Consider the following 25,495-nt stretch of genomic DNA (forward strand, 5'->3'; position numbering starts at 1 on the left):
CATGTTATATCCTTAAGTGACATATGGTTTTGTTTTGCCTGTTTTGAATCTTTAATTTTTTTTCCGTAACATTATATTTTTTGAGAGTCATCCATATTGATAATTATAGCTGTGATTCATTCCTTTAACTGCTGCTTAGGATCTCATTGTATGAACTTATTAGCACAATTTTATTTAAACATCCTACTGTTAAAAGACATTTGGGTAGTTTCCAGTTTGGGGCCATTAGAAGTAAAAAGAGTATCAACATTCCAACCTATGTCCACGTGTAGGACTTCTTTCTTCCAGGGGTGTGGTTTTAAGAGTGAAATTTCTGGGCCATAGGTCACACCCACCCTCAACTTTGACAGATAAAACTGTTTTCTAGAATGGTAGTACTACTCACATTTCCATCAGCTCCACGTTCACTTGCTCTCACTGTGGTTTTAACTTGTACTTCACCAATTTCTAATAAAGTTGAACATCTTTTCACGTATCTTTTGTTATATCTGTTTCCTCTTCTGCAAAATGACTATGTTACCAATTTTTAATGGATAATTTTTTTTTTTTTTTTGTCTTTTTGTCTTTTTGCCTTTTCTAGGGCTGCTCCCACAGCATATGGAGGTTCCCAGGGTAGGGGTCTAATCAGAGCTGTAGCCGCCAGCCTACGCCAGAGCCACAGCAATGGGGGATCCGAGCCACGTCTTCGACCTACACCACAGCTCATGGCAAAACCAGATCCTTAACCCACTGAGCAAGGCCAGGGATCGAACCCACAACCTCATGGTTCCTAGTTGGATTCCTTAACCACTGTGCCACGATGGGAACTCCCTGGATAATTTTATTTTTGATTCATTGGAGCCCTTTATTTATCCTGTATGCTACCAATCATTTATTGGATATTTACTTTGCAATCAGATTCTTCCACTTTATGGCTTATCCTTTCAATTTTGATGAACAAAGATTCTCCATTTTAATGGAGCAATCTGGGCTTAGGGTTTGTTCTTTTGGTATACTAAGAAATCCTCTTCCACATGAGGTGAAGATATTGCACTATTTCCTTTCCTAAAAGTGTTAGGTTTTCACTTTCATATTGATATTTTTAATCCATTTGGTATTGATTTTCATCTTTTATTTTGTCTTTGGTCATATGGAGGTTCCCAGGCTAGGGGTCTAATCAGAGCTGTTGCTGCTGGCCTCAGGAGCCACAGCAACACCAGATCCGAGCCACGTCTGCAACCTATACTACAGCTGACGGCAATGCCAGATCCTTAACCCACTGAGTGAAGCCGGGTATCAAACTGGCAACTTCATGGTTCCTAGTTGGATTCGTTTCTGCTGCTCCAAGAGGGGATTCCCAAGTATTGATTTTTATATATGGTGATTCAATATCATGTGTTTGCATTTAGATAACCAATTACCCTCATTTTTTTAAAAGGTTCTTCCCTTCCCTACTGATGAGCAGTGCCAATTCTATGAATTATTGACTTTCCACACGTGTGGATCCGTTTCCAGGTTCTTGACTCTGTGTCACTAGTCTATTTGTCCATCTCTGCTCTTAAACCCACGCTGTCTTAATTACTTGAAAGACTTGAAATCTGGGAGAGCAAGTCTACAACCTTGTTTCTCTTCTGGCTATTCTTGGCCCATTGCTCTTTCATATAAAGTTTAGAATTACTTTTATCAAATGCTACTAAAAAAATCCTGTTGAAATTTTCATTGGAATTCCATTAAATACATACATTGATAGGGAAAATAAATATGGCTATAAATCAAATCAATCTGGCCAGGAACATAGTACTTCTTTCCCATTTATCTAGCCCTACTTTAGCTTTCCATAAAATGTTGCAATTTTCTCCACAAAGTTTGGCATCTCTTTCGCTATGCACATATATACACGTATTTTTACTGTCGTTTTTATTCTATCTGGTATTATGTTTTAGAACTACTTTTTCTGTATGTATTAATCTAGAGAAAGAAACGCAGTTGACTTTAGAAGCCTACCTTCAGTCAACTCAGTAAACTTCCTAATTTTTATAATTTATTTGTAGACTCTTGAGGTCTTGTTTGTTTTTTTTAATAGGCGCACCCAAGGCATGTGGAAGTTTCCAGGCTACACCACAGCTGCTGCAATGGTGGATACTATAACAAAATGCACCCAGTGGAGGACTGAACCCATGCGTCCGCAGAGACCAGAGCCACTGCAATTGGGCTCTTAATCCACTGTGCCACAGTGGGAGCTCCTGAGTTTCCTATGTAGATAATTACATTTTGATTTTCCTTTCCTATCTTTATACCTTTCACTTCTTGTCTTGTTGCACTGGTTAAGATTTCTATTACAGCGCTGAATAGAAGCCATGGTAGCAGGCATTCCTCTTTTTATTTCTAGTTTTAAAGGAAATGTTTATTTTATTTTATTTTTGTCTTCTTAGGGCTGCACCCATGGCATACGGAAGTTCCCAGGCTAGTGGTTAAATCTGAGCTGCAGCTGCTGGCCTACACCACAGCCACAGCAACACCAGGTCCCCAACCCACTGAGGGAGGCCAAGGGATTGAACCACCACATCCTCCTGGATACCAGTTGGGTTCATTATTGCTAAGTCACAGCGGGAACTCTGGAAATGTTTATTTTAAACTTGATTTTTGCTATGACGTGAACTATAACATCATAGTTATAGTCACCTGGTAAAGAGTACCAACATATTATCTATAGGTACTCTTTACCAGGTTAAAGAAGCTTTCTTCTATTACTAACTTGCTATGTGCCCTTTATCATGATTAGAAGTTTAATTAACTGGATGCTTTTCTGCATCCACTTATAAAAACAATATATCTCTTCTAAGTTAGGAATGCAGAAAATTGTACACATTTGTCTAATATTGATGCAAACTTGCGCTCTTAGAATAAGGCCAGTAACTCAGAACTTTTTACCTGGAGAGTCACAAGAGGTTAGATGATGTCATAATAGAAACCATCTGCTTTAAAGTCACTAAACTGCAGAAAGCTAGCCCTATTTATTCACCTTAAGACCCTGTCTCCTCTATGGTGTCCTTCCTGACTCAGCCACACCTGCTCTGAGCACTGAGAACATTCACTATTGATGATGTTCACCTGACACTTGTCATGTGCTTTCTGTACCTGTCCTGTCTCCCAACTAGGATACAATCCTCAAAGAGCAGCAATTAGAAACCATACAGCAAATGCTTGTTTAAGAAGCTTAACATATTCTTGTGGCTATGACAGTAAAACATGAGATGGATCAAAGGACAGCATCCTTAGAAAAGGAGACTCCTGGACATGAGTTTTCTAGAGAGCTGCACTTTTAAATCACCACTACTCACTAAAACTTAAAAAAAAAAAAAATCAATCTCAATTGTAGTCCATGTTTTCCTGTTTTGTTAGTGTTCTGGTCATGCTTTAGATATTTCTTAATTGTAAGCATAATTTAACTTTTTGTTGTTGCTGGATACAGTTCATCATTAGGAATATCACTTATAATTGCACTAAAGATAGAGCTAATACGTGAGATGCAGAACCTCAGCTATGGCCCTGAGTGAGTCTTTAACAGGGAAGAGGAAAAAAAAAGTTGGCATTTTCCCCCTTTGGCATTGACCTCTCCTTAACTCTCAGCAGCCAATTCACATGTTTCCTCCTCCGCTTACTCTCTCCACCCTCTTTTACCCCAGAATTACACAATGCAGAACTGTAGGTCTGATACATTTTTAGCAGTGATACTGTGAAAAGTTGCCATTTCTCCAGATTACAACCACCTTCCAGCTTGTTTTTCCATTGCAGACTCTCTTCTCTGTACCTGCCACTAGCTGACCTCATCATTGCCTCTAATCTCTAGAGAGAACAAATACCGTGTAGCTAAGAGCACAGACCCTGGGACCAGGCTGCCTAGGTTCAAATTCCGGTTTGACATTTATAGGTGAAAGCCCTATGACAAGTCACTCAACCTCACTATGCCTGTTTCTTCATTCATATAATGAGAATGAACATATATCTACTTCATACGATTATTATGAGAATTAAATGAGTTAATATGTACAAAGTGCTTAAACGTGGCCCAAGGCATATATAATATGGATTTTTTTTTTCAAATGGATAAAATACCACTCTCTTTAACTCTCTCTCTTAAAACTACTCCGTTATTTCTCATTTTGTGTTGTGGTTGTTTTGCTGGTGGTAGTGGTATTCCTCTGGGGGAGGTGGCAGGGCAGACATGACTGACTGACTGATCCTCAACTCTTTCCCACTGGTCAAGGCTTCTATCAGACCTGGAAGGAAGTGGCTTGGGGAGGAGTGTCAGGAGTATTAAGTCACTGTGGTTTTAGACAAGCTAAAAGGAGCACAGGTGAAGAAAATGGGGCTGTTCTTTTAATCAGCATGACAGGAATCCAGGGACATGTATGACTGCTGTTTTCAAATATCTGCAGGGCTGGATGGAGAAAAGATGGCATTGAAAATTCTATGGAACAGCTACAGGCTCCCCAGCATTGAGCATGTTTAAGCAAGGGACTGATGACCAGGTGTCAAGGACGCTGTAAGAAAAAATGTTTTAATTTAGAGTCAGATAACCTTTGAGATTCCATCTACCTCCAAAATCTTGGCAATACTAGGGTGAGTCATCAAGACGTTACAATCTAGTTGTGAGTCACATCCAAGAAGCTCCTGAAGGCACAGAATTCTTCACTCCCCACAGTGTTTGGCACATTAGATCTAGGCGAGGAATTCTAGCCCTGGGGGCTGCGTATAACTCGGCTCACCGTAACAAAAACTTCTCTAAAGCTAAGCGCGTCAATTAGCTGATTCCAGACTTCTGTTGTGACCAATAAATACAATAAAGCATACAACCCAAAGGGGATTTGGGAAAAAAAAAAAATGTGTACCCGGATTAACCATCAGAGAATCAGTCCTTCACCTCAACCTTCCGAGAACAGATAAAAGCCAAGTGGAGTAAGCAGGCAGGTTAAGGGGGGAAGGGGCAAGGTGGCCCGGGGTGAACAGGCCACCAGCAAGCCGACACACACTCCGGGGAAATGGACAAAGGCCTAGGGGAGGGGAGCGCACGCTGGACTTGAAGGCCGGCAGGAACGCCCCCGCCAGAGTGGCTGAAGTCCGGGTTTGTTCTAGAGATGCAAAGGTGCGCGGGCAGTAGGTTAGAGGGACTTCGAGGAAGGCCCCTGAGCGCCAGCGGAGCCCCCGCGGAGGTCCTCTCTGCCTCTGGGGAGCTGGCCTCGGGGGATCCCTGGGCCGCCGGAGCCGCAGCCCCTAGGAGGGTCCTGCAAGGAGGCCGGGCGGCGCACCTGCAACCAGCTCTCAGGTCCGCACTGGGCTCCCAGTCCCGCAGCCTCCGCTGCTGCTCATCCCACTCGGCCCCCGTCGCCGGATTTCGGATGGTTCAGACTCCCGCCGCCCCAACCCAGGCCAGTCCTCAAACCCCCGACAGGCGGCCCGATACTGACGCCGGAGTCGCGATGCGGAGTGTGGGACAGAGGCTGCCTCCCACCGGGCCCCGACCCGCCGCACGAGCGACCGCCGCCATCGCGGGCCGCAGCCGGAGGGAGACAAGGGGCCGCGCGGGCGCCACTTTACCTGAGAAACCAGCGGGAGCAGTGTCTGCTCCACGGAGCGAGTTTTGATCTCCAGTCCAGAGTCGAAGGCGAAGCCTGACGGGCCGGAGCCGTGCACTGCCCCGGCGCCGCCAACGCCGGCTGAGCCCGCAGAGGCGGCCATGGCCCTCGGCGCGTCGCGCAGCCTGGACAGCGAGCTGCTGCGGGCCCCGCCGCCCGCCAGCCTGCCTGTCCGCGGCTAAGGCTCTGCACCCGCGCCGCCCGAAGCCCCGCCCCCTCAGGCCCCGCCCCCAGAGCGGGCCGCCCATTCCCCGCCTCCACGCTCTCCAGTGTGGGGTCCGCCCTGCAGCCCCGCCCCCTAACCCCGGCCGGGTCGTTTCGGTCCCCATTCCCCATTCTTTCTCAGAAGACTCTTCAGTGGGTTCAGCACACGTCTCTCCTGTCCGCAACAGAGAAACAAGATACCTGAGTGCCTCCCACGACCATGTGACTTCTTACAGGGCAAGGACAGCCATACCCAGCAAAGCTTCTAGTCCTCCTGGTAAGTAACTGGTTTTAACTCTGAATTCCTGATGATTCCTGGAAGCCGAGCTGGAATTGAAACTTACTGGTAAATCAACACCAGAGTCAAGTCTGTAGGGAGGAATTTTACCCTAGGACAGGAACTCTACAGGTAATAGTCTCGTTTGGGAAGGTCCCCTTTCCCTCTTCACCCTGCTTTTCCTAACCCTATCTCACAATTTGGGCTGAAGATGAAACATTGGACAATGCACTGTTTAAGGAGTATCGGGGTACTTGGCAAGAAAACAGTGTATCTGGGTATCTTCAGGATACTATCCAGAATTATTCTTCAAAAGGAGATTAATTAGAACATATAAAAAAGCTTCACCTATTACTCAACACTATTATTATTATTTGGCCGCGCTGGTGGCATGTGGAAGTTCCTGGACCAGGGATTTATTTATTTATTTATTTTTAATGGCTACCTTTTTGGCCTGTGCAAGTTCCTGAGCCAGATGTTCATTCAATCAGAGACAGCTGCGACCTACACGCAGCTACAGTAACCCACTGAGCGAGACGGGGGATCAAATTCGCACCTTCCCAGTGTCCTAAGCCATTGCAGTTGGGATTCCTAACCCACTGTGCCACGCTGGGAACTCCTAAAACTCCTTTTCAAAATTACTTTTCCCCTAGTACCTAGCACAGAGCAGTTTCTTAAAAGCTGTTCACTGACTGAGAAGATCTTTAGTGTGTATTTCTGACTAAATTCACACTCAGGGGCAAGGCTAAGAATCAAGGAGCCGGTGTGATGGAGACGGTAAGGAGGGCTGGACACCTCTTACCCTAAACATTCCAGGAGCAAACCCTGGAGGGGCTGTCTGAAGGACAGTGAAGAGTTCCTAGGCTTAAGCAATAGACTGAGAGGCCAAAGAAATACTTTGTGAGCTAGCATACTTACAACTAAGAAATTATCAGACTAGAAAAGAACCTGAATCTGAAGCTGGCTAGTCCAGCCCTTACATCTTTGCAAGGATCACTTTCTCCAATCAGAATGTCAGACTGATGAGCCGAATACTACACCAACTCAAGGTGTCAGAAAGCTCTTTCCCAAGCACTACCAAGAGGTGCTTCAAAATGCCTCTGTGTGGGGTTCAGCTCCATCTGTCAGTGCTGTATAGATTATCTTTGCTATTGAAGATAACCATACCTTAGGTTTGCTTTCTTCATGAAAATATGCCATTCCTTATCTAACTTCATCCTCTTCTCATTCCCCAGCCACCACCTCATCACTTTCTTGCCTATCACAAGCCATGTTCCCCTGTGCACTGAGGGTTCCAGCCTCAGCCATGGACCCTTTCATCTTTTTAAGGTGCCCAGCACCCACTCCACACACATCTTCCCTTAGGTAAGTTGTCCATATTTTATAAAAACTCAGTGTAGGCAAGATACAGGGCCTAAGAGGCAGGTGGATGCATTTGTGAAATTTTGACATCCCAAAAGATCAAATATCTCAACAGAAATGAGACTAAATTTGCCACCTGATTTGCTCGACACTAGTAATTTTATTTCAAAATATAAATATTTTACATTTACAAAGATGTTACATCAAGTTGTTAAAGCAAGTTAAAGCTAAAAAACAGCATTTGTGAGAATAAAGATGTATTGTTATATTTGAGTAATCTTTTTTTACTTTCAAACCATCTCTACTTTGCCTGGGGATGCAGAGATGATATATTTGCCACAAGTAACATAAGCAATAACAATTATACATCCAATCTCAATTTCAAAATCAAATGGTATTTGATATACACTCCAATCACCTAGTCAAGTGGCACTGCAAAGGATAAAGAAGGATTTTCTTTGGGATAATTACAATCAGAGTTACACCTTCTGGGTCACTGCCATGAAAACTGTTTGGTTTTTGTTTTTTTTTTTTTTTTTTTTTTTTGCTTTTCAGGGCTGCATCCACAGCATATGGAGGTTCCCAGGCCAGGGGTCGAATTGGAGCTGCAGCCTCAGGCCTACACCACAGCCACAGTGATGGGGGATCCAAGCTGTGTCTGTGACCTATATCACAGCTCATGGCAACACCGGATCCTTAACCCACTGAGCGAGGCCAGAGGTTGAACCTGAGTCCTCATGGATACTAGTTGGATTCGTATCCACTGCACCACAACGGGGACTCTAAAAACAGTTTTTGATAGTAAGCCAAAATGATGTTTAAGATTTGCTTCCATACCTTTCGTAGTAAAATATAAAGCTAGAATTAAACAGGAGAACCCAGGTATGGAGTAGGAGACCTCTGGTCTTGGAATCAGAATTTCTGCAACTGAATTCTGGCTCCATAATTTTGTGGTATAAACTTAAGGGGAAAAGAATCACATTAAAAACCTTTCTGAGCCTCCCCGTGCTTCATCTGGTAATATTTGACACCTGCCTGTCTCACAGGGTTGTTATGAAAGCAGCCTGCAAACTATAAAGTGCCATACAAAAGCATCATTAAAATGCAGTGTCAGTACATCACCGCTGTATTTGCACACTAACTGATCTTTAAAAAATTTTCAAAATTAAGACACAAATACTGATTTTACACACCATAGGTGGAAAAGAATCTCTATACTTAATGTATAGCTCTGAATGGCGAATATGTTTTCTTTCTGGTATCTCACTAAACTCTGAGATGTATTAACGTTTACATGGTAGATTTGCCATTCAGAATTTCCACTAGGGGTGTCTTCTAAAAGAGCTGTAAACTTTCGAGACCTGTTTCCCAAAGGACCTGGAGTCCTCTGAGATGCTCTGAGAAAAGGAGGATGTGGGCTCAGTTTAAGGTCAAGTAAGTCTTGTAAACAGTCTTTGTCCTCTCTTAAAAATTCACAATATATAACAGCACATTAAAAACTCTTGAAAGTCGTGCAGAAAGGATACACACTCAGCATTCCTCAATTTTAACTGACCATGGAGTCCCCTCCCCCCACCTCCTACACATTTCTGTTCTCTTATAACATCTAATAACATCTCTTGGAACTACTACTGCTCTAAGGAACACATTTTCCTAAAACCTACTCAACTATGAGGGAAAGGGAAGAGAAGGCAGAATAATGGACTGAGAAAAAAGAATTATTATTCTTTTTATATTATTCTTTTTATTATATTATTTTTTATTCTACTCTGAACTGTTGTTTCCTTCTCTAGAAGACAAGATCATCTAAATTACATAAGGCCCATTCTAGCACAGAATTCCTTTGACTCCAAGGGGCAGAGAGACCATCTTGATTTATAATTCTCTTGATTCCTTTTAAACTATCAAAAAGCCCTAAGTGGTTTCAGATAGCAAGAATATTTCTTGCAGGCCCTCAACAAGTGAATGAATATGTTTTGATGGCAAAATGTGTAAAGACAAGGAATTAATAAAAGCAAGAAAATACTTGTTCTTGGCTGGAACTAACATTTGGAAGTATGCTGCCAGAGGCTATTTCTACTGTGAAATGCCTACTGTAATGCTTGTGTAAGGGTCTTGGAAGACACTTAAGAGGAGACTGCAGGGGTTTTGCTATAAACCTTGAAGTTGGAAAGCTCTGGATAGCTTACTTAAAATTATTATGCTCTCATCTAACTCCACATGGTCAACCTGAACATCTCTTGGTCAGCAGTGATACATCCTGAAGTGCTAAATACAACCAAGTGGGAAGGAGGGGTACTGGGAAGTCCTGATGGGTCACAAAAGGTTCTTGTTAAGACCAAGGCTAGGGAGTTCCCGTCGTGGCTCAGTGGTTAACGAATCCGACTAGGAACCATGAGGTTGTGGGTTCAATCCCTGGCCTTGCTCAGTGGGTTAAGGATCCGGCGTTGTCATGAGCTGTGGCATAGATTGCAGATGCAGCTAGGATCCCGCATTGCTGTGGCTATGGGGTAGGCCGGAGGCTATAGCTCCGATTTGACCCCTAGCCTGGGAACCTCCATATGCCGTGGGAAGTGGCCCTAGAAAAGGCAAAAAAAAAAAAAAAAAAAAAAAAGACCAAGGTTGTTAGCCAGAGAACCTCATCTGTGGGTCCTTTAACTGGAATAAACTGCTGTCTCTAAATACTGAGTTTGTTTAAATAACACTTCTTGGGTATCGAGAGTTGATCTGTAGCAGTCTCAGAAGTCAAGGGAAAACTCTGCCAGCTAACCACCTCTAATGGAAATGGGTGTAAGGAATCCTTGCAAATTTAAAAATAAATAAAACTGGTATCTAAGGCAGCCTGGCAGAGATCACTTCCAGAAAGAGAGTGTGACAGGAATTTTGGAACTGAAGCTGGACTTACATGGAATTTGTACTGAAAATCCCATGCCTTGTTCTGAGAAAGGAGAGGAGCACAGAGTGTGGGGAGTTTTTTTTTTTTATCCCCTCCTCCCACTCCTCCATTCAGTTTACAACTGAACAGTAAAGGGGACCTTCCAACTGATCTTTAATAAAGCTCTAAAATGCAGGACATTGGGACAGGATTTCTGTACTCAGTTTTTACTGAAGCTACTTCTGCTTCATCAGTGCATTACCTGTTCCTAAGGAAACTTTCTCTTTCTGGGTTAAATTCTGAGAATCATCTTTGAGATTTGAGCTCGAGACTCCTACCTTTTCATACCATCTGACCTCTACACCCTGTGACAATCTGTAAAACCTCCTTACTGTATCTGAGGAGGCACGTTTCTCTCGTGTTTGAGGGTTCCAGGAAGACCTCCTCCAACAGGTCGACCTTTGAGTCCTTAGGGTGTTGCTGGAGTACTGGGGCAGTTCAGGTTTCCTGATCTGGACTGGGCAGTACTGTGGGGTAGCTCTGCTCCTGATATTTCAGGGTGATAAAACATCACTGATAATTTTGGCAGCTCTCAACTATTCTCTTAGGAATCAGAGACCACCCCCACCCCCACCTCCCAGTCTAAGAACCTGGTATTCATGCTAATAATTATGACCAGCAACAGCTATGCATCAGCTCAAGTTTATATTTTTGCAAATCGCTTTATACAGCTAAAAGCACTTTGGAGGAACATAATTTGATTATGCACACTAATTCACTGTGCATAATATTTGCATCTTTTAAATGTGCTAATCAAAGCTGTAAACTTAATAGTATACCATTAATAAAAACAAGCTTGATTTCTTTAAGACTTTTACTGTTAAAATTTTTTTTTTTTTTTTTTTGGCTTTTCAGGGCCACACCTGTGGCATATGGAGGTTTCCAGGCTAGGGGTCGAATTGGAGCTACAGCTGCCAGGCTACGCCACAGCCACAGCAATTTGGGATCCAAGTCATGTCTGTGGCCTACCACAGCTAAGGGCAACCCCGGATCCTTAAACCACTGAGCAAGGCCAGGGATCGAACCCGCAACCTCATGGTTCCTAGTCGGATTCGTTTCCACTGCGCCACAACAGGAACTCCTTAATGCAAAACTTTTCATTTTAGCAGTACACATGATCTGGCTAAGATTTAAGGTGAGAGAAGGCCTTCTTATGAGTTATCTCCTATAGCACCCTGTATAGTTGCCTGGCATGGAACCTAGAGTTTGGCAAACTCTCAAGCAGTGTTTTACTGAATGAATGACTGAACAAATGATTAAAGAAAAGAATGAGTTACTCAGCGCCAAATTTAACACTTGATCGAATATCAGATTATAATTGTTGAAGGATTCATAGTAAGAATAAAGAGAACTGTGTGTAGTCAACTGTATAAACAAAGACCTCATGGTAGCCTCTTTTCTAGATGGAGTTTTTCTTAAGTATATCAGAATAAATTGAAGGTAATTATCAGTAACTATGCTTCTTAATGAGAAGATGTTTTAGAACAAATGATTTCTACTTTTAAATGTTTTCCAAAAAGGAAACCTTTGTTACGTAAGAACCTCTTCTCCTCCACATCCCCTTGGGGCAGAGAAAGAGCCTGATGATTGTTTTATACAGTGGAAAGGGCACAAAGCTAAGAGCTGAGTTCTAGTCCCAGCCCTGTCATTAATCGCAGGACAAGACTCTGATAGAACAGAACACTTGTTCTATTTCACAGCACAGGAAAAAGTGGTAAAGTATTAAAAGAAACATATAGCCGAGTTGGCCGACGATGGGGTCAGAAAGATCTGAGGTCACAATGTACTAAACTTTAGGACTTTGAGTTGGTCACTTTTCTAAACCTTAGCTTCCCCATCTGTGTACAACTGCTGTAAAATAATATAAAGCTATATAAAAGTTAATGTGAAGTGGTTGTGAAATAAGATGTGCAAAAAGACTTTGCAAAATGTAGAGCACTATGCTGGTTACTGTGATATCTGAGATATTTAAAAAGTCACAATGTAATTCAGCAAGCATTCATCTAGAGTTTTTGTGCAAGGCACTGTGCTAAGGGATGGGAAAATACTTCACAGATATAAAATTCTACTGCTAATAAGTAACTAATTGGTCAAATTCCAAATTGTCAAACAGGGATACATTTAACAAATCAGAGCACTGCTGCACCTGAGATTTTTTTACTTAAAACATTTGGAAAGAAAAAAAAAAGAATCACGACAAGAGTTCTATCATATTGTTACCATTACTAGCAGCTTAATAAGTATTTAGTTTCAGTGTGGTCAAACAAGTTTTAGAAATTTGGCAATAGCGTCATAGGGGACGGAGGGAGACGAAAGGCAAGGAAGGGCTTCAGTCTTTCTGTGTCTCCTATGGCTGCAAGAGACAGCTAACTGAACTTCAAATAAGCCACCTGCCTTTTCACTAAAGGTTTTCTCTTTCTTGGAGAGAAAACCAACATTGTAGGAGAAGGGTAGAAGACTCATTGTTCCTGCTCAAGCAACTACATTCTCAAAAGACAAAGCCTCTTCATTGAAAAGTGACTGTCAGTAGAAAAGTTTAAGAACAGGTTTCTTAAAACAGGAGAAAATGACACTGTATACACTCGTGATAGCAGGTAGTTTAGGGCTCTTAAGAAAATTTTATAAATACATATTATAATACAGATATTCAAAGTGGGAAAATTTCAAGCCATAGTACCAGTGTATAAACTGAAACTTTTCAATCCGTCTTAGCAACAGTTGAGTGAATAAACCACATCTCTGAGCTCTAAAGCTGTGCTTGAAAACGCAAAGCAGTCCACACAGCAAGTCCTCTCTTGTCCAGGCATTCTGTATGGAAGGCCAGGAGGCTTTTGCTTCTTTTCCTGGGCTCTGTCTGCTAGGCACAGCTGAAAGGACAGGAGGCCACAGCTGAGCTGAACTCAGTCAGGGTTGAATTTCCTAGAGAAATCACTGCAGTTGTAAACCAAGTCAGTCTATTGAAGGTTTCAGATCTTCAGAAATGTCACGGAAAGTCCTTTAAGAAGAAAAGATAGAATGATTAGTTTTGCTTTGGAAAAAAAAAAAAAAAAAAGGAAAAAAATAAAACCATAGGCATATGTCAAAAAGAAAGAAAGGAATAAAAGATGGAAAGGAAGAAAGAAAGGAGGAAAAGAAAAATAGCATCTAATCAATAAGTCACTGCCAAAGAATAGCTTATTTTTATAATTTGAGATCCTTGATGAGATTATATAGTTACTGTTTTTTTCTTAGTATTTTCACTGAGTATTGTTTCAAAGTCCGATAAGTGTCTGTCAACCTTTAGTGACAAGAACTCCAGGTATGTGGAGGGTTCATTGTCTCATTCCAAAGACTATTTCCTCCAGACTCTCTTGAAACTAATGACCATGTAACTAAGTTCCGGCCAATGAGATGCAAGCAGAAGTGTTGAGAGACTTCTGGGCAGTGTCCTAAAAAGAGAAGAGAGATCTTCGATCTTTCCCCCTTCTTGCTGACTGGAAAAGAGACATACGGATGTTGAAGAGAAAAACCCTAAGAGACCAAAGATTAAATGCTAATTAGATAAAGTGTTTTATTGCCAAAGAGTAAAACTGATCCATCAATGTCCAAGCTCTGAGGGATATGGTTCAGGGCAAGAGAACTGGGGTAGGTCTTTTCTTTTTTCTTTTGTCTTTTTGCCTTTTCTAGGGCTGCTTCCACGGCATATGGAGATTCCCAGGCTAGGGGTCTAACTGGAGCCATAGCCACCGGCCTACGCCGGATCCTAGCCACGTCTGCAATCTACACCACAGCTCACGGCAACACAGGATCCTTAACCCACTGAGCAAGGCCAGGGATCGAACCCGCAACCTCATGGTTCCTGGTCGGATTCGTTAACCACTGCGCCACGACGGGAACTCCCTGGGGTACGTCTTTTCATCAAATGACCTTTTTTTTTTGGCATTTCTTGGGCCGCTCCCACGGCATATGGAGGTTCCCAGGCTAGGGGTCTAATCGGAGCTGTAGCCACCAGCCTATGCCAGAGCCACAGCAACGCGGGATCCGAGCCGCGTCTGCAACCTACACCACAGCTCACGGCAACGCCAGATCGTTAACCCACTGAGCAAGGGCAGGGATCGAACCCGCAACCTCATGGTTCCTAGTTGGATTCGTTAACCACTGCACCACGAAGGGAACTCCTCAAATGACCTTTTACTTGCACGTCCCTGAGCCCCATCAGGCAAACCAAGTGCTGTAGCTAACTGGCAGGTAATCCCTGAGGTGGATGCTGCATCTATGTGGTACCCACCGTAGGACTGCAGTAGCTAGTCTGCCTTTGCTACATAATTTATACACCCAAGCTAGGATGATATCACCCCGCCAGGCTGTCGCCAGCCAAATGGCCAGGTCAGAGTATATCAGTGAACATGAGCTCAAGGACCCACCTTAGAGGAAAAGACCCCACACCAAGGCTGGCAGAACATCAAGATGAGGGGAAGCTCAGCATGGGATGTTTGTGGAACACACTTCTTTCACCCGTGAGAGAAATAAACTTCTAGATTGTTTAATTCACTGTTATTTTGAGTTCTACTAATGGTGGGTTTTTTGAGTTTGTTTTTTAGTTATAATACAGGCAAACCTATCTTAAACGATACAGATATGAAACATAAGTTTACTACCAACCTTTCAGATAGAGGCTGAATTGCTCCTTTACAACAATACTACCATTTAGGAGGGTTAGATAGGTGGGGCAGAGGTAAATTAAAGGCTAGCCCTTTAGGAGTTCCCATGTGGCTCAGCAGTAATGAACCTGACTAGCATCCATGAGGACATGGGTTCGCTCCCTGGTCTCACTCAGTGGCTTAAGGATCCAGTGTTGCTGTGAACTGCAGTGTAGATCACAGACGTGGCTCGGATCCCAGGTTGCTGTGGTATAGGCCCGAAGCTACAACTCCGATTCAACTTCTAGCCTGGGAACTTCCATATGCCAAGGGTGTGGTCCTAAAAAGACAAAACAAAAAAGAAGGAAAAAAACACAGGCCGGGGAATTCCCATTGTGGCTCATTGGAAACAATCCTGTGGATGCTGGTTCAATCCCTGGCCTTGATCAGTGGATTAAGGATACAGTGTTGCCATGAGCTGTGGAGCTGTCCTGTAGGTTGCAGACGAGGCTTGGATCCCGTGTTGCCCTGGCTTGGTGTAGGCTGGCAGCTACAGCTCTGACTCGACCCCTAGCTTGGGAACTTCCATGTGCCATAAATGCAGCCCTAAAAAGCAAAAAAAAAAAAAAAAAAAAAAAAAAAAAAAAAGACTAGCCCTTGAGCACAATGTAGGAAGTCTTTTAATGTCAGGAGGGGCATAGGTAAAATGTTACAGAAAGAAGATTATATTCAAGGATGCTCAGTTAGCTCGAGGCTCTTTCACTGGATGGTGCCCTAAGCCTCTATGCCTCTGAAGCACACAGCTCTACATCCAAAGAACAGCTTTAAGGAAGCAGCAAGCTTCCTGGCTGTGGTTCCTGTGGCTTTGAAAGGGTTTGTATGTGACATGGCTGAACCTACCGTGTTGAAAATATTTCATTCAAAGATTGGAATGAATTTCTTATCTTTTTTTTTTTTTTTTCCTAGGGCCGCATAGACATTTTATACATATTAATACCCATCTATCTCTATATCTATCTGATTAGCGTTTCTTAACAACAGGACCATTGACCATTTTGCGCATTACAAGACGTGTGCAGCACCCCTGCCTCTGCCCATTGGCTGTGATGATGAACATGTCTCTGGACGTTGCCGAAATTCCCGAGGGGGTCAAATGCACACCCTCCTCCCAGAACCACTGCTCTAGGTATCTACAGACCCATTTATTTATATAAATATTTTCCACAGTCTCACCTAAATTTGTGTGTACACATTTGTGTACAGGGAAAGCTGGTGACAAGCGGCCTTAGACAATACCAATGTCAGGTAAACACTCAATTCTGGGAAGCCCTGGAAATTCTTTAAAGCCAATAACCAAAACCTGCTCAATATTACAAAGCATTTTCCAACCCCCAAAAGGTTTGTAAATTCATCCTTTTATAACTCTTCAAGTTTCTAAGATATCTGCAAGTCTGAATCTCTAACTCTTCAATTCCCCTAAATTATGAATGAAAATTTCTGCCTCGGGGCAAAGATGCATGAAATAAGATTAAGACTGTGGTTGGCTTGGTGACTGCTTTCTGTTGACAAGTAAGCTTAGCTGTAACCTTGAAATTCATACCTGCTATTCAATTCCGTCTCCAGGCCAAGGAGGACTCAGAAGAAGGAAAACAAAGTGAAGCAAGGTACGGAAACAGTTACTAAACATTTTCCATCCCAGCACTCTATCTTCTTTAGATGTTTAGAGTGGTGATGGTGGGGGTATGTGTGTAAAACCCTAGAGAAGTAAACAATGCTCTTAAATCATGAATCTCTGTCTCCTGGAAAACAAACTCTATAACCCAGAGACAGAGAAATAATTTCTTTCTAGCTTCATCAAAAGGCACCGCACTAACTAATCCCCAGGCTCATCAAAGTGTGACTCTCTGGATTAGGAAGAAACAAAGGAATAAACACTGCATTGACAGTATTTCTAAAAATGGTAAATGTCCCACCCAAATTATCTAAATCCAGTATTACTTCCCAATCCATAAGGATTATTAGCTCCTCAGAACCACAGTGGTAGAATTTCTTAGGAATAAGCAATGCATTATGAGACCACATGTAGCTAGAGGGACAGAGAACTGGTGTTAACATTTTATAGTTCTGTTAAAAGCAACAGGGATTGTGTGGTGTGATTTCTCATTTATAACCCTTTGCTCCTTGAAAACATTTTGGGATCTGCTTCTCCTAAAGTTTCGATATTTTAAAAAATCCATTTATGTGAATGTTTAAATCTTTTCTGATTTAAGGACTCAAGAGTAGTTGACTCCCAGCCTTTGAGAGAAGGGTAAATTGTGATACTTAAAAATGAAAAGCTTGAACTAATGTACTTTAGTTGGCTTAGTATAGCTGAGTGTGTGTTTCCCAGACCCTCACCAGCACACCCTGTGACTGAGCCCATGTCATCATTATTAGGTACATCCCTTCCCTTCTAAAAATCTGAAATAAAGTTCTATGGCTGGAGTTTACTATGGCCCGTCCTCTTTTACCAGCCTCACAGTTATACTGCAAAGATCTTTTAATCTGATCTGCACTTGGTTTCATTAATCTATTAATTCATCAAATTTTCATTCAACACTTTCTGTGTGCCAAACTCCATGCCAGGAATGGTAACACAGCTGTAAACAAGTTAGACATAGTTCCTACCTTCAGAAAGCTTACCAATTAGTGGAAAAACAATTAAACATACATTTATATAATATGTCTTCAGTAGGAGATGTGCAAGATGCTATGGAGATACAAAGCAGGGACATCTTATCTAGAGTTGCAATAATGCTTCTTTGAAGAAGAAAACTTTAAAGGCTGTGATACTGGACTTGGTTAGAAAGGGGGTAGTATTCTTTACAGACAGCAAAACCTGTAAAAGATTTCTCCAACTTCAGGAAACTAAGACATGTTCAATATGGCTAGAAAATAAAACACAAGCCAGGCAACAGAGAGAGATGAGTCTGCAGAAGTAGACAGAAAGAAGGCATGAAAAGTCTAAAGGGCCAATTTAACGTTTCAACTGTATCTTGGAGGCCCAGGGAAGCCACCATGGGAATTTTAAGCAGCAGAGGGTTTTAAAAACCAGAGAGGTTGTACTATCAAGAACAGGTGGGAAGGAAGTTAAGACTAGAGGCAGGGATCAGTCAGTGAAGAGGCTGTTGAAGAAATCCTAGCATTGGGTCAACACCATTGGGAATACAGAGGAATAAACAGATTTAGGAAATTTTTTAAGTGACAGTGTCAAAGGAGACGCAACAGTCAACAGTGGCGTAATAGAGTACAGCTCCCTTCCCAACTCCAGTTCTCTTCTCCCTCATTATGCCTAACTGGAATGATGAGTACATTCCAACTGAAATCCCTCAGGTTAATATAAAGGTCTGGAGGAGTGGTGACTTTGTTTTTTTTCCTTTTTGGAGAAAATCTTCCTATCTTATTTTGCAAAGACAAAGAAAAATTAACTTCTTGATCTATAAAGCAGGATGTGTTAAACCTTAGTTTAATTCACACACACACAGATCTTCCTTGATTTATGATGGCATAATATCCCAATAAACCCAATGTAAGTTGAAATAATCTAAGTCAGAAAAGCATTTAACACACTTAACCTTCGAAACATCATGGCTTAGCATAGCCCTCCTTAAACATACTCAGAATACTTATATTAGCCTATAGTTGGGCAAAATCATCTAACACAAAGCCTGTTTTAGAATAAAGTACTGAATACCTCATGTAACTTTCTGAATACTGTACTGAAAGTGAAAAACAGAATTGTTCTCTGGGTACAGCTGTTTCCCCGTGATCACGTGGCTGATGAGGAGATGCAGCTGCTGCTGCCCAGCATCACAAGAGTATCAGGCCACATGTTGCTAACTCAGGAAAAGGTCAAAATTCAAGTACAGTTTCTAGTGAATTTGCATCCCTTTCATACCATCGTAAAGTCAAAAAATCCTAACTCTACCCTAGAAAAAGATAAATCTGAGTTCTTAAAGGGCCACATTCTAGCTAGCCTCTCCAGTCGTGCATCGAGTGACAGAGGGCAATGGAAAACTTGAACACAGAGAATGGCATTCCCAGAGGAGTTCCTGGGATGCACGCTTACTTCCTCCTTGCAGCTTTCTCAGAGCTTTCATATTCAGAGACTGCCACTCAGCTGAATGGAGCTGGTGTATCTGGGGACCTGACAAAAAGCCAGGGTGGCTACAGCTCAGACAGCAAGGGGAAAATGTTTCAGGATTTGTGAGGCAGGCACAGGTAGGTCATGTAGGGCCTTGCAAGGACTTCTCAGTCTTTTTTTTTTTTTGTCTTTTTGCTATTTATTGGGCCGCTCCCTCGGTATATGGAGGTTCCCAGGCTAGGGGTCTAATCGGAGCTGTAGCCGCCAGCCTACGCCAGAGCCACAGCAACGCTGGATCCAAGCCGCATCTGCAACCTACACCACAGCTCACGGCAACATAGGATCCTTAACCGACTGAGCAAGGGCAGGGACCGAACCCGCAACCTCATGGTTCCTAGTCGGATTTGTTAACCACTGTGCCACGATGGGAACTCCATGGATTTCTCAGTCTTGGTAAAATACCATCATGATCAGATAAGCCCACTTTAAAAAGAACACGTCCCCTGCAGTGTGGAGCAGGGACTGGAGGACAGTAAGAGTGGACGCTGAGGGACTGGCTCGGAGACTGAGGTGCCCGCAGCAGTCCAGGGCCTAGGGAGGCTGGCAGTGCAGAAAAAGAGGCAAGGACAGATCTGCGGTCTAACTGACAGGGCTTGGTAAAGCTGGTGACTCGAGATGGGAAGTCATAAGGATGACCACACGCTGGCATAGATAAGTGGAGGGTAACATCTACTAAGGTAGGAAACGAAGAATGTTTTTTCTTAGAGTGGGGGGTGGGGGTGACTGGTTAAAGAAAAAAAGACCTTGGAGTTCCCATTGTGGCTCAGTGGTTAACGAATCCGACTAGGAACCATGAGGTTGCGGGTTCGATCCCTGGCCTTGCTCAGTGGGTTAAGGAGCCGGCGTTGCCGTGAGCTGTGGTGTAGGTCGCAGACGTGGCTCGGATCCAGCGTTGCTGTGGCTGTGGCATAGGCCTGCGGCTGCAGCTCCGATTCAACCCCTAGCCTGGGAACCTCCATATGCCGCGGGAGCGGCCCTAGAAAAGGCAAACAAACAAACAGAAATCAAACAGAAAAAAAGACCTTTAGTTGAAAAACACCAGCTCATCTGCTTATTACTATGTTATTATAGGCAAGCTAACCTCTCTGAGCCTTTATTTCTTCATCTGTAAAACATGGAAAACAATTGTTTCTTTTTTCTTTTTTTTTTTTTTTGCTATTTCTTTGGGCCGCTCCCTCGGCATATGGAGGTTCCCAGGCTAGGGGTCGAATCGGAGCTGTAGCCACCGGCCTACGCCAGAGCCACAGCAACGCGGGATCCGAGCCGCGTCTGCAACCTATACCACAGCTCAGGCAACGCCGGATCGTTAACCCATTGAGCAAGGTCAGGGACCGAACCCGCAACCTCATGGTTCCCGCAACCTCATGGTTCCTAGTCGGATTGGTTAACTACTGCGCCACAACGGGAACTCCCGGAAAACAATGGTTTCTAACCTCATGCGAAAACAGTGGACTGATTAAGTAAAATAAGATAACACAGGTAAAGTTTTATCCCAGAGCTTGGCGCACTAAATCCAAATAAATGTCAGCAGTGGTTGTTTATTACTATTTAAAAGGTCATTCAGACTTTCCACTAGCATTGATGTACTGAGCAGATATTACCTTTAGGCCCTCTCAAAACCCCATCAGAATTCCAGAAAAAGTATTTTTTTTTTTAAAGGCATAAACCTACCTGGAAAAAAAAAAAAAAAAAAACAAACACAGGAGAAAAAAGAGAAGAGGTTAAGAGAAACAAATTTGAGAAGGAGGAAAGCAGATGGACAACTGCTATGACCCAGCGTAAGCTAAAGAGCTGACTCCTAAGCCAGTAGTTATTCAGCAAAATTCCTCTTAAGGCTCAGGAATTAGTGATCTCAGGTAACTGTGCAAGTGGGGTGGAAGGTGTGACTAAATACTGCAGGGCTGCTTGAAGTGTGGTTGCAAAGCAGTAAGACCCCACAACTCCAGCATCCTCTCCAACACCTCCACCCAGCAAAGCAAATGCCCCTTGTTGGCAGAAAATTTGAGTTTTTTTCCCTCCCTAGAGAAGGTAAAACAGAGTCTCCAGACCAGGAGAAGAAAGGCAGAGATGAGGGCTGAGGTGCATACTGACAGTGGGAGATGAAGTATATCTGCATCTTGAATGCTGTCCAGTCCCCTTCTCAATCCTGGCCCCCAGAACGCTGGCAGCCAAGCCATCAACTTCTAGGCAGGAGATTAAAGGGTCTTTCTGAGGGATTTAGCAGCCCCAAAGGGAAACCAAAAAGCACTGACATCAAGACAATGGTCCTGGGGTTCCCATCGTGGCGCAGTGGTTAACGAATCCGACTAGGAACCATGAGGTTTTGGGTTTGATCCCTGGCCTTGCTCAGTGGGTTAAGGATCCGGCGTTGCTGTGAGGTGTGGTGTAGGTCAAAGATGCGGCTCAGATCCCGAGTTGCTGTGGCTCTGGAGTAGGCCGGTGGCTACAGCTCTGATTAGACCCCTAGCCTGGGAACCTCCATATGCTGTGGGAGCAGCCCTAGAAAAAGAAAAAAGACAAAAAAAAAAAAAAAAAAAAAAAAAAAAAAAGACAGTGGTCCTGATAGATTATATTATGATTACATACATAATTACCAATCCACACATCCTCAGTGTCTCTTTTTTTTTGGCCACTCCGTGGCACATGGAGCTCCTGAGCCAGGGATCAGATCCAAATTGCAATTGTGACCTACGCTCTAGCTGTGGCAACACTGGATCCTTAACCCTCTGTGCTGGGCTGGGGGATCAAACCTGAATTCCAATGCTCCCAAGACGCTGCCGATCCCACTACCCCACTGTGAGAACTCCCTGAGTGTCTCACTCTTAACATTAGCCAATGGTCAAAAAAATCTGATACTTAACATTGCGATTATGTTGTGTTAATATGGTAAAGGTGAAGGGATACTGCAGATGTAATTAAGGTCCCTAAGCAACTGACTTTAATAAAAAGGAGAGTACCTTTGATGGGCCAGGTCTAATCAGGCAAGTCCTTTATTAAAGGGTCTTAGTAGTCAAAGACTGAATTAAAAAAAAATAGTCTTCTGGGGAGTTCCTGTCGTGGTTCCAGTGTAAACAAATCTGTCTAGCATCCATGAGGACACAGGTTTGACCCCTGGCCTTGCTAAGTGGGTTAAGGATTCAGCATTGCCATGAGCTGTGGTGTAGGTCACAGACGCAGCTCAGATCCCGCATTGCTGTGGCTGTGGCATAGGCCAGTGACTACAGCTCTGATTTGACCCTTAACCTAGGAACCTCCATATGCTGCTGGCACGGCCCTAAAAAGACCAAAAAAAAGTCTCCTGCTGGCCTTGAAGAAGCAAACATCATGTTATAAACTGCCTGTGAAAAGGGGCAGCTTCTTGGAGCTACAAGCCTCAGTCTGGCAACAAGAGGCAAGCTCGGAAGAGGACTCCAATCCACAGATGAACCCCAAGCCTGAGCTGAAAACTTGACTGTAGCCTTGACAGACCCTAAGCAGAAGACCCAGCTGAATTGTCTGTACTCCTAATCCAGGGACTTTAATATAATAAATGTATGTTGTTTTAAGCCACTAAGTGGCAATGTTATTTATGTATCATAGAAAACTAATACATACCTACATGCTAAAAAAGGTAAAATTTTTAAGGTAAATTTTATTTATGCAAATAATGCCTCAATAAACCAGAACCCCACCCCACCCCCCAAAAAATATATATATATAATACCAGAAATGGAAACCTCTATGGAGGTTCACTGGCTTCTTAGGAACTTACCACCTGCCTTTTTGAGGCAAAGGCAGAAAAGGATTTCATGGTGTAACTACCCCCCAAATAGTGATGTCTTTGTTAAAACCTCTAAGTACCTCTCATTTTATTCTCCATCAGGAAATTGATTTTGCCTGCCATCGAATAAGTGCTAAAATGAACTAAAATGGCTCTTTAATCAACCAGCTCTAACTCAGAAACTTTACTTGTTTTGAGTTAAAGGGCTATGTCTTTCTTGACAAAATATAACACTTTAAGTGAAATAAGCAGAGTGTTTTAAAAGAATTTTAAATATAGTATTACCAGAATATGCAAAAAAAATTCTTCTCCAACTGAAAATACAGTAGTATATAGCAATGTAGTATATAGTCTCTGGAAAGTTAAAATCCTGTGTTCTGAGACTTATTTTTTCATTAAAAGTCTTTCTTACTTTTCTGTTGTTAAAATGTAATTCCTAGCACAACCACAGAGAAACACTGTTTTGCAAGTATCTGCTAAAGTTAAACCAGATGTATTCCCAGCCATTCCACTTTTGGTACATGCTCACCTGAGGGAAGTATTCATGTTCACCAAAATACACATACCAGAAAGTTCCCAGCAGCCTGATGTGTAATAGTCCTAAGCTGGAAACTACCCAAATGCCCATCAGACCACAATGGATAAATAAATTGTGGTATATTCGCACACTGGAATACGGTCTATGAATAAATATGTATAAATTCAATAGTACATAAATAATCCTACAGAAAAACTGAAAGAGTAATACAATTAACAGCCATATGTCCTCCATCTAGTTTTACCAATTGTCACTTTCTCCATCTCAGTTTGACATCTTATCCCTGAAGGATATCCTACATAATGAAGGTATCATTATCACACCTAAGAAATATAACATCAATACAATATTATTTCATACATGGTCCATAATCAATTTCTCTAACTGCTCCAGAAATGTCCTTTTTTTTTTTTATGGGCTGCTCCTGCAACATACGTAGGTTCCCAGGCTAGGGGTCGAATCAGAGCTATGGCTGCCGGCCTACACCACAGCCACAGCAACACAGGATCAGAGCCGAGCCTGCAACCTACACCACAGCTTACAGTAACGCCAGATCCTTAACCCACTGAGTGAGACCAGGGATCAAACCTGCGTCCTCATGGATACTAGTCAGATTCGTTTCTGCTGAGCCACGGCGGCAACTCCCTAAAAATGTTCTTTATAGACTCTTCCCATCCCCAATCCAAGATCTTATCATGGACTCATGTGCTGCATTTGGTTGTCCTATTTCCTTCAATCCTATTGGGTCTCCTCAATCTAGGATACCATATCCTGAAACAGTCTTTTGTTTATGTTTGGTTTTCTACGAAGTTAGCAATTCTGGCCCATTTAGTTTTTAAACATTTCTGGTATGTGAAACCCAGAAGTCTGCACACAAATGATTTCTATTTACTTAATGTCTTCTACAATCTTTAGCAGAGGAGGGGATCTAAAACACTCTGTATCCTGATAACTGTACACAGGTGAAAGATGCATAGACAGGTTAGTTTGCTTTCACACACGGTTTCTGATCATTCTGCTGTAACTCACCGCTGAGTCTGAGCAGGCCATGGGGTCTGGTTCGGTGTGGGCACTGAATTCGTGGGACTCAGGAGCATGGCACTATAGATATTGGAAGCGACCACAAGTATGCAGAGAAGTATGGGCCCGATGATGGCTCCTTCCAGGCCCAGGTAGTATGCTCCGCCAGCCACTGCCAAACCTGTCAAGTACGGATGGCCACCTCTGGAATGAAGAGCACACAGATTACTCATGGCTTTTAACAAACATAAACCGCAGAGTAACCAGAAACACATTAGTGTTCATTCTCTAATACACCTGCCTTTTGACTGCACTGTCAGCTCTTTACAGATCACCTCAATGTGGATAACTGAATATTAACTGTAATAATATCAAGACCTAAGAATTTTCTTGCCTACATGTGTGACATGTGCCATTTTCTAGGTCCAGCAACCGAAGGAGTGAAGTCAGCAATGTTAACAGGTACTCTGCACCCATCACCGGGCTATCTGAAGTGGGTTAATGGCAGTTTAGGACAGCTTGTATAAGTTACCTGGTAGGTTTACCTCCATCTAGAATAATTAAGTGGGCACAATTAAGCACGTAATTCTAATTATGCTTTTTTAAAATAAAGATGACAACAATACAATGGCCATCCCCATGATTCATAAGTTAGACTTCTGATGACCTCCTAAAATACAGATTTTTTTCTTTTGGCCGCAGCCAAAAGAAATATGGAGGTTCCTGGGCCAGGGACTGAACCTGTACCACAGCAGTGACCAAAGCTGCTGCAGTGACAACACTGGATCCCTAGTCTGGTATGCCAAAAGAGAACTCCCTAAAATACAGATTTTAACACAGGTAGTGATAAAAAGTCTTATGAGGAAAGTATTTATTAAAAAGCCCAAGATTTTTATTTCACAGGAGAATCATAATTGCTCTTCTGCTTATCACAGTATCACTTATATAACCGGAATGAAATAAGACACAGGCATACCTCAGA

The 25,495-nt window shown here is 42.8% G+C and overlaps 3 protein-coding genes and 1 long non-coding RNA gene across 15 annotated transcripts in view; 2 read left to right on the forward strand and 2 right to left on the reverse strand.

The window, feature by feature from the left end:
- The window catches only part of CTNNAL1 (catenin alpha like 1), a 73,010-nt gene extending 67,215 nt beyond the window's left edge, over positions 1–5,795 (reverse strand). For all 6 annotated transcript variants that reach the window (XR_014825269.1, XR_014825280.1, XR_014825274.1 and 3 more), the window contains exon 1: positions 5,578–5,795. Coding sequence is in view for 1 of the 6 variants with exons in the window: in XM_003353601.5 (XP_003353649.3) it covers positions 5,578–5,718 (141 nt within the window). In the remaining 5 variants the exon portion in view is untranslated. The remainder of the gene's footprint in view (positions 1–5,577) is intronic.
- On the forward strand, positions 1,090–5,811 carry LOC146407139 (uncharacterized). The gene is made up of 2 exons (XM_084992949.1): positions 1,090–2,664; positions 2,707–5,811. The coding sequence occupies exon 2, from the start codon at positions 5,118–5,120 to the stop codon at positions 5,622–5,624; it is 507 nt and encodes a 168-aa protein (XP_084849075.1). The 5' UTR covers positions 1,090–2,664; positions 2,707–5,117; the 3' UTR covers positions 5,625–5,811.
- A 141-nt stretch (positions 5,812–5,952) lies between these two features.
- On the forward strand, positions 5,953–25,136 carry LOC102166967 (uncharacterized). The gene is made up of 4 exons (XR_014825633.1): positions 5,953–6,096; positions 16,054–16,198; positions 16,636–16,676; positions 22,443–25,136. It is a non-coding gene; the product is annotated as an uncharacterized LOC102166967 (long non-coding RNA).
- Positions 12,535–25,495, reverse strand: part of TMEM245 (transmembrane protein 245) — a 96,676-nt gene continuing 83,715 nt past the window's right edge. For all 7 annotated transcript variants that reach the window (XR_014825200.1, XR_014825196.1, XR_014825190.1 and 4 more), the window contains 2 exons: positions 24,523–24,717; positions 12,535–13,388 (listed from right to left, as the gene is read on the reverse strand). Coding sequence is in view for 4 of the 7 variants with exons in the window: in XM_084992138.1 (XP_084848264.1) it covers positions 13,343–13,388; positions 24,523–24,717 (241 nt within the window). In the remaining 3 variants the exon portion in view is untranslated. The remainder of the gene's footprint in view (positions 13,389–24,522; positions 24,718–25,495) is intronic.

Source organism: Sus scrofa, chromosome 1 (genome assembly GCF_054392235.1).
Source record: "Sus scrofa isolate SSC_HxYL_T2T_F1_AM1 chromosome 1, Sscrofa_HxYL_maternal_Yorkshire_Landrace_v2.0, whole genome shotgun sequence".
NCBI lineage: Eukaryota > Metazoa > Chordata > Mammalia > Artiodactyla > Suidae > Sus > Sus scrofa.